This window comes from Oryzias melastigma, linkage group LG23 (genome assembly GCF_002922805.2).
Source record: "Oryzias melastigma strain HK-1 linkage group LG23, ASM292280v2, whole genome shotgun sequence".
In the NCBI taxonomy this organism is placed as follows: Eukaryota; Metazoa; Chordata; class Actinopteri; order Beloniformes; family Adrianichthyidae; genus Oryzias; species Oryzias melastigma.
In genome coordinates this window covers 11,867,938-11,876,466 of record NC_050534.1, presented here as the reverse complement: position 1 = coordinate 11,876,466, position 8,529 = coordinate 11,867,938, and the positions used below count along the sequence as shown (strand labels likewise).

Sequence of the window (8,529 nt, the reverse complement as noted above, 5' to 3'; positions counted from 1 at the left end):
AAAACTGAAAAAAGCCTAATTTAGCAAAAACAGCTAACGTGTAAATATTAACCTAACATGGGTCAGAGATGAGTCTTTAAAAAACAACTATTCATTAAATACACATTTTGAATTCCCTTCTAACCTTCTGTTAATAGGTTTCTATCTCAAGCTTGTGTCCTCTAAGGGTCTTGTGCATTATCTTAGCTCTTCCCAGCACTGGACTTTCCTGGACTGAGATGTCTGAAGATTTTTCTAGGGATCTGCTGAAGCTACTCCTCCAGTTTGGGGGTTTCTACCACAAGTGCTCTGGTTGCCACACTGTCACCTTCACCTTCCTTCCAAGTCCCTGGTATTTCTCCAGTTTTTCCGTGTTCCTTCTTCCAAATGTTGCTATTGCTTGGTTTTTGCCACATCTGTCACAGCAGCTTTCCTCTGCTGCTTCTTCATTACCATTCTGTCCGTCTGTATCTGGAAGTCCCACAGGATCTTTGCTCTCTTGGTTTCCCCACTTTTGGAGGCGTTTCCCACTTTGACACAGGAATATTTATAAATGTGTGTATTAAAAACTATAAAATTAAAAAAAAATGTCTATAATTCAAATGTTTTAGAGCTTAAAAATACTGATTCATTTGAAATTTATTCCCCATAAAAATCAACACACATCTCATATTTCTTAAAATTATTTTGTTCAAGTTTTACACTAATTGATTTATCTCTTTTTTTAAACGTATCTAATTTTAACCCTCTTTTCCAAAAACAAATATCCTACACACAAGCATTCAGAATAAATCAACCACTTCTCGTTTCTCGTTTCATTTTAATGAATATGAAAAAAACTTTTACAGCTGCACTTCCTAATATTTGAAATGTAACACAATTAATGAAAAAAAAGATGTAAAAATGAGGCATACACATATGGATAATTTAAATAAATACAGTTTGGGGGACAAGGTTAACTCACAACACAGAATGAGACCAAACTTAAATAATTCACCTTTTTTTTTTTTTTTTTTTTTTAACACGCAGGATTTAGAGTTTATAAATAAGCACATTAGAGACATTAGAGTTTAAAAGTGAGACATGAATTAAGACCAAAAAAAGTAATGTTTACAAGAATGGAGGCGTTTCTACTTATATGTGCTTCAGTCACTTCAAGATAAAGTAAAAAATCATAAATTGCTAGAAAAAAAAGCACGAGGAGGAGCACAGCATCGTGTGTGCTTTTCACATATTTCGTCCCCGCGACACTGAGCATCGAGTGTCATGGCTCTGATATGATCAATCACATATCCTGCTCTCGTGCAGGGACACACATTGCACGCACACACACACGTACACACTCTAGGTTTCAGCCTGCAGTAGCTCTTTGCGTCTGAAGAATGTAAAAGTTTAGCGAGCTTTTCTATCAAACAGTTAAACACCGAATATCACAGCATTGACGTCCTTGTTCTTCATCCTCTGGTTGCTCCCCGCTCGCCTGCAGCTGCAGGGAAGGTCGACGATTTGAAGACTCGGGATTGGACGGAGAAGATGAAGCTCCTGAGCTCCATCTGAATCAGGAATCTGAAGAAGGAAAAATGAACATTTGTGAGCATTTATGGACCCATTCTGTATTTTAACATGTTCTTGATGATTGAGGACATATATAAAAAAAACAAGTTCAGAACTGCATTTTTTAGTATTTATAAAAATATAATTAATAATATAATTAATAAAAAATTAATAATCGGGTCGCATGAAAAGTGGATGTAAAGCATACATCTTAACCATCATGAACTTTAAACTAACTGAAAACTAGATATACAGGATTACCTGCGATAATGCTAGTGTGACTACTGAAAGCTGAATTTGGCAGATGAAGATGCTAGTGGTGATAGCTGAAGATGCTGATATTGATAGCTAAAAACGCTGAAGTTGATAGCTGAAAACACAGAAGCTGATAGCCAGCTAAAATGTTAGCTAAATGCCAAATTGGCCTAATAAAACCTCAATAAAACCTAATAAAAACTTACGTTAGCCAAAACAGCTAGCATGTGGCTGAAAAAGAGCTAAACTTAAAAATTGCCTAAAAAAACAAAAAAAACCTAAATTAGTCAAAGCAGTTGGCATGTAGCTGAAAAAATAGCTAAACTCCAAAACACCATGAAAAAAGGCTAAATTATCCAAAACAGTTGGCAAAAAACTAGACATATAAGTTAATGTTAGAGTAATTTGCTGAAGTCAATGGCTGAAAACACTGAAGCTGATAGCTGAATTTGCTGAAGCTAATAGCTGAAAACACTGAAGCTGATAGCTGAAATGGCTGAAGCTAATAGCTGAAAACGCTGAAGTTGGTAGCTGAAATCGCTGAAACTAATAACTGAAAACGCTGACGTTGATAGCTGAAATTGCTGAAGTCAAAGGCTGAAAACAGTGAAGCTGATAGCTGAAATCGCTGAAACTAATAGCTGAAAACGCTGAAGTTGGTAGCTGAAATCGCTGAAGTCAAAGGCTGAAAACAGTGAAGCTTATAGCTGAAATCGCTGAAACTAATAGCTGAAAATGCTGAAGTTGGTAGCTGAAATCGCTGAAGCTGATAGCTGAAATTGCTGAAGTCAAAGGCTGAAAACAGTGAAGCTGATAGCTGAAATCGCTGAAACTAATAGCTGAAAATGCTGAAGTTGGTAGCTGAAATTGCTGAAACAAATAACTGAAAACGCTGAAGTTGATAGCTGAAAACGCTGTAGTTGATAGCTGAAATCGCTGAAACTAATAGCTGAAATCGCTGAAGCTATAAGCCAGCTAAAATATCAGTTAAATACAAAATCAGCCAAAAATAAAAAAATACAAAAAAGCTTAAGTTAGCCAAAACAGCTAGCACGTAGCTGAAATATTAGCTGAACTCCAAGCCGCTTCTCTCCTTCAGAATCTACTGGAATTACGTTGATCGTATTAGCGGTTAAAAAGTTACTGTATGTTAAAGATTTTGTGTTTAAGCGTCACCGGCGACGTCTAAGGTGCTAAGGGGTTAAGGCGGCTCTAAAACACTTTAAAACCAGTTTTCTCACCGATCACTTCAGGCGCATCCTCACTTAGGGAGTCAGAGTTCAGCATATACTTGTTGCCAAATATGTGCACCAGCTGGTCGAAATACTTGCACTCCTGTTTTTCGCCTCTGAAAGGAAAAAAACACATTTTAATAAAAATATTTTTTTTTAAAAAGAGCTGTAAATGACTTCAAACAGCCATGCGTACTGTCGGCCCTCGAGGAAATGTCTGAAATTGGCCTTCAGCCTCTTTATCCTGGACTGGCACTGCTCAGGAGTGCGTGGGTAGCCCTGGCTGGCCATGACCTGAGAGATCTGAATGTAGATGTGTTTGTTCTTAGTGCCGCCCTTTAAGTTCTCCTGGATGGCCTCGCTCCCCCAAATCTCCAGCAGCGCCTGGGTCTCTTCGTCACCCCAAACCAGTTTGGAGTTGTCGGCCGCCCACTGAGCTCCTGACGAGATGGACGGAAATGTCTTTGAGTTTAAATCTTAATTAATCTTTAATTTTTTTACTTTTTTAATTTTGGTTTAACCTTTTGCGAGGGCCGTTTCAGGTGGAGAATCTTCTGGTTCATCTGGGACAAACATGTCTGCCGATGTGTCCAGTTTCAGCTCTTTCCTGAAGATTTTGTCCATCTCGTTGAAAAACTTGAATTCCTCCCTGAATATAATGAGAACAAAAACCAGTTAATGTCAAAAAACGACAAAAAAAGATAAATAATTAAGTATTTACTTGAACTTCCTTGCCTCGTTTGGTCACCACCCACATAAATTACGACTATAGTTTAAATAATGAGTCAGATCACTCACTTTTCGTGGACAAATCCATATTTAAGGCGCTTTATTCGAGTGTAGCACTGCTCTGTGGTCCTGATGAAACCGCTGTCATTCATCTTCTCTGAGATGTACTCAAACACGTGTCGATTCTTCAGGCAGCCTCTCAGGGTGAGCTGCACGTTGTCCTCCCCCCAGATCTCCAGAAGAGTGCGAGTCTCCAGCTCCGACCACGGCATCTTCCTGCTCATGTCCGTCACCAGTTGGCTGGTTGAGGGCTGCTCAACTGAAATGAAACAAGAGCTTGTTTACAGGTTTGTTTGTTTTTTACAGAAAGTAATAGAAATAAAAAGAGTACGATTTTGGCTGATGTGTCTTTTATTCCTAAATGTTACTTCCTCACCAGTAATCAATTCATCAAAAATGGCTTCAACTTTTTGTCATTTTTTAAAATTTTCTTTTTCTTTTTTTTTTTTTTTTTACAAAAAATAAGTGAAAAATAGAAATTAAAAATGTATTTTTTAATTTACATTTTACCCTCCTTCTTTTTTTAACATTCCATCAACATCCAGCCCAGCTGTAGGGCTGCCACGATTAGTCGACTAATCGATGACTAATCGACTATTAAAATAGTCGACAACTAATTTAATAGTAGATTAGTCGTTATTTCATATTATATGGAGCCAGAATGCAGTAAAGTGGAAAGTTATAATGGCATTCTGCTAGCTTTTTGGAATATTTAGGTATTTATTACAGTTTTTTAGGCTATTTTGGAGTTCAGCTAATATTTCAGCTGCATGCTAGCTATTTTGGCTAATTAAGTATTGTTCATTTTTTTATTCTAATTTGGAGTTTAGCCAATATATCTGGCTGAAGAAAAATAAAATAGTAATTTTCAAAAATTTGGAGATGAGATATTATTTTAGCAACATGCTAACATTTTGGGCTAATTTGTTATTTACTGTGTTTTAGGCTAATTTAGAGTTTAGCTTCTATTTAACAATTTTGACTAATTTAGTTAACCGAGGATTTTTTTTTTTGCTTATTTGGGGTCTAGCTAATAATTTTGCAAAATGCTGATGTTTTCAGCTAATTTGTGATCTACTAAGTTTTTCAGGGATAGGCCTAATTTAGAATTTAGCTTTTATTTTAGAAACAGGCTAACTTTTTTGACTAATTTAGCTTACAGAGCAATTTTGGCTATTTAGGAGTTTAGCTAGTAATTGAGCAACTAACTTAGCTTTTTTAAGGCTAATTTGGCCTCTAATTAAAATATTTATGCTAATTTGGAGTTTAGCTAATATTTTAGCAATATGCTAACATTTTTCACTAATTGCTATCTACTGGAGTTTTTTGGCTAATTTAAAGTTTTGATTTTATTTTAGCAACATGCTAACATTTTGGTTGATTTAATTTATTGAGGAAGTTTATGCTAATTTGGAGTTCAGCTAGTAATTAAGCAACGTGCTAGCTTTTTTTTGCTAATTTGCCCTCAACTAAAGGTAAAAACGCTTTTAAAAAATAAAATTTTGAGAAATGCTAGTTTCTTTTTAGATTTTTGCTTTTTTTTTCGTTCCAAAAAATAAGACATAATTCATATTTATTAAAAAATAAAAAAATAAGGTCATGAATGCAAATCCAAATTTCTTAAAGGCTACAGTAAAACTATGTAGCTCCTTCTAGGTTTTGACCAGCAGAAAACGAAAATGGATCTTGTACTGTTAAAGGTTGCCGACTCCTGGACTAAACACAGTCATGTTGATCAGTAAAACAGTTTCTTCGGTCTAGTTTTTAAATTCATTTGAACCTACACAAGACAGGCTCACTGTCCATGAGGGGGGCATCAGCAGCAGACGTGTCCACATCCGGGAAAACCGAATTATCGCCGAGAACCGGTGCGAGAAGGTTAAAGTATCGGAACACGGACGGACGTCCTCCGTTTCTGTAAAAAAAATGATTCCACATTTGAGGAACTGACCACTTTAGGAGGAAGTGCCTTATACTTTTACATACCTCCGACTGTTACAGTAGCGCCTGTAAGTCTTTTTCAGCCTCTTGATGCGCGTCTGGCACTGCTCCGCCGTCCTCAGGTATCCTAAGGTGGCCATTTTCTCAGCTATATCTGCAAATACGTGGCCGTTGCGGACGCAGGTTTTCAGGCTGTGCTGCACATCGTCAGCAGCCCAGACTTCAATCAGTGTGAACGTCTCCTCCTCCGTCCACGGAGCGTTTATGTCACCTGCAGCAAGACATGGATGAGTTATTATGTTTTCTAAAGGTTAGTAAAAGTGCAGCTGCGTTCTGTCATACATGTGTCCTTGTCTGGTTGTTCATCTTGTTCGTCGTACTCATCAAGAGAAACCGCCTCCTGCCCCAAAATTTTCTCCAACTGCTGGTAGAACTTATAATCCACTTTTCTCCCACATCTAGAGAAGAAACGAGTGCTCGCTTTATGGCTAGACGTACATTTCAAAATGGAGACAAAAGGGGGAACAGAACTCACTTTTTCCTGTCGTAGCACTGTCGGAAGTTGATCCGGAGGGACTTGACCTTCCAGCGGCACTGCTCGGGGCTTTTGAGGAAACCGAGATCCTGGAGCCGCTCGGAAATCTCGGCGTAAACGTGACCGTTGTGGACGAAATCCCGCAGCGCCTTCTGAACGTCTTCCTCGCCCCAGATCTCGATGAGAGCCAGAGTTTCTTCGTCGGACCAAGAACTAGTTGCTGGTTTTTCTGCGGATAAGCTGCTTTCTTCATCTAAAAGACAAAACCAAACACAAATGTTTACTAAAATGGGCAATAATGTTTTTTTTCAATTAAATCTTTAATTTATACTTGTCATAAGTTAAAATACTCTAAAGCAGTTTTTAGAGATTCTAGGATTAAAAATAAAAAAGTCAATTTTTGAAAAGGTATGATCGGTTTCTTGCTTCCTTTTTGAATAGATCTTTACGCTGGCTTTGTAAAAAGATTATAAGACAATTAGGCCAAATTAAAATGTTAGATAATAAGGAAAAAGTACGGGGAATACTATTAAAAAATAAATGGAACACAGTTTATTAATCCTCTATGATATAAGTAAATAGTGGTTAATTTATTAAAATTTCAAGTCCAAAATAACATTTTTGATCCATAAAATGATTTTTAAAGGTGGAACTTGAATCAAATTTGAGGTTTTTACAAATCCAAACATCAACAGTTATTGTCTTAATTGACTAGAATAACATATTATAGATATATTTTTATATTTTAAGCACATTCCTTGTAAGTATTAATTAAGCAAAATAAAGTTTACCTCTCTCAGTGACCGACTCTCCATTTGATTCTTCTGATATTTCAATGGAGTCTGTAATCACCGTGGAAGATGTCGATGGCTGCTTTTCCAGAATTTGTTCCAGCAGGTCGTAAAATTTAAAGTCAACTTGATCCGTCCCCGATGAGCTGAGGGAGTGAGGAGAAAAGCGTGCTTTAGAGGAGGTATACACAGCCAGCTGGTGGCGCTAAGAGTGTATTCCTGTCTACCTCATGTTTTCTTTACACTGGCGGTAGTTTGACTTGAGCCGTTTGATCCTGGTGTGGCACTGCTCCGCGCTGCGGAAGTAGCCGTGAGCTCGCAGTTTCTCGGACACTTCGGTGAAAACGTGACCGTTGTGAGGGTACCGCCCCAGACACTGCTGGACCTAAAGGTCAGTCATTTTAAGCGTTATTTAAACAGGAATTATGCAAAAAAAATACCAATCGTAGAATATGAAGAGGACTGAAAATGTGGAGCAAAAGTGTATCCTATGATGGCGTACCTGTGGGTCCCCCCAGATCTCCAGCAGGATGATGGTCTCTTTGTCGGACCACGGCACTTTTCTCCGTTCCTCCTGAATTCCCGAAACGGATTCTAAGGACAAACAACGGAGTACAGAAAAAAGAGATCAGATAGTACACATTAAGGTGTACAAAATAGAATACTTTTAATTGATTATATAAAGTGAAAGCTTTATCTTTGCATTTAAGATTTGTCTGTTTTTGTTTGTTTGCTTCATTAGGAACCTTTTAACTTTAGTTATTTGGGGTGATTGTGTGGAAAAATAAAAAAACAGAAAAAAATAAAATGTGGATTCTTTTTTTTTCTTTAACCCCCTTAACAACTAAAACCACAAAATGCTTCAGATCTGCAACTGAAACTGACTCCTGAATGTGTAAAAAAACTTCAGCTACGTACAATTTACGCTTATTGGACGGACAAAAATTGGTTATACGTGAACATCCGTGGAAAAAGTGAGAGAACTTGTGGTTTTCGTGTGAAATTTAGTGCATGCATCATGCAGAATTGCAATAGAATTATGTAAAATAATTGCATATAAACGACATATTCTCAACCGACCAAAAAATTAGCTTAAAACTGAATTAACGTAAAGATTTGGGCCGAAACTCTCAAAGGACAACTGCAAACATGGATGAACACTTACGAATTATATTAGATTTACATAATAACTGCGTATAAACTACATAAACTACGCATTTTCAACCAACCAATGATTTTGAACAGCTTGAAACTGAATTCATATAAAGATTTGTCGTCTAAAACCTTCAAAGAACATCTCACATGGACGAACGCAAGAAACACTTACGTATATTAGGCATATTTAAATATAAAATCAGCTTCTATGTATATATAGTCATTGTAGATATACATGTATATTAGAGCTGTCAGGCGATTAAAATTCTTAATCGCGATTAATTGCATTTTGTCCAGA

General features: G+C 37.0%; 1 protein-coding gene across 4 annotated transcripts in view; it reads right to left on the bottom strand.

Moving 5' to 3' along the window:
• Positions 1-779: 779 nt before the first annotated feature.
• The window catches only part of zgc:113263 (uncharacterized protein LOC503753 homolog), a 21,625-nt gene continuing 13,875 nt past the window's right edge, over positions 780-8,529 (bottom strand). For 3 of the 4 annotated variants that reach the window (XM_024289850.2, XM_024289833.2, XM_024289868.2), the window contains 12 exons: positions 7,579-7,670; positions 7,304-7,461; positions 7,077-7,222; positions 6,286-6,538; positions 6,093-6,208; positions 5,796-6,021; positions 5,594-5,724; positions 3,819-4,068; positions 3,542-3,669; positions 3,217-3,460; positions 3,030-3,136; positions 780-1,545 (listed from right to left, as the gene is read on the bottom strand). In XM_024289850.2, coding sequence (XP_024145618.1) covers positions 1,538-1,545; positions 3,030-3,136; positions 3,217-3,460; positions 3,542-3,669; positions 3,819-4,068; positions 5,594-5,724; positions 5,796-6,021; positions 6,093-6,208; positions 6,286-6,538; positions 7,077-7,222; positions 7,304-7,461; positions 7,579-7,670 — 1,859 coding nt within the window. In that variant the 3' untranslated portion in view covers positions 780-1,537. Of the gene's footprint in view, positions 1,546-3,029; positions 3,137-3,216; positions 3,461-3,541; positions 3,670-3,818; positions 4,069-5,593; positions 5,725-5,795; positions 6,026-6,092; positions 6,209-6,285; positions 6,539-7,076; positions 7,223-7,303; positions 7,462-7,578; positions 7,671-8,529 lie in introns of all 4 variants that reach the window. The other variant, XM_024289842.2, reaches the window with a different exon arrangement.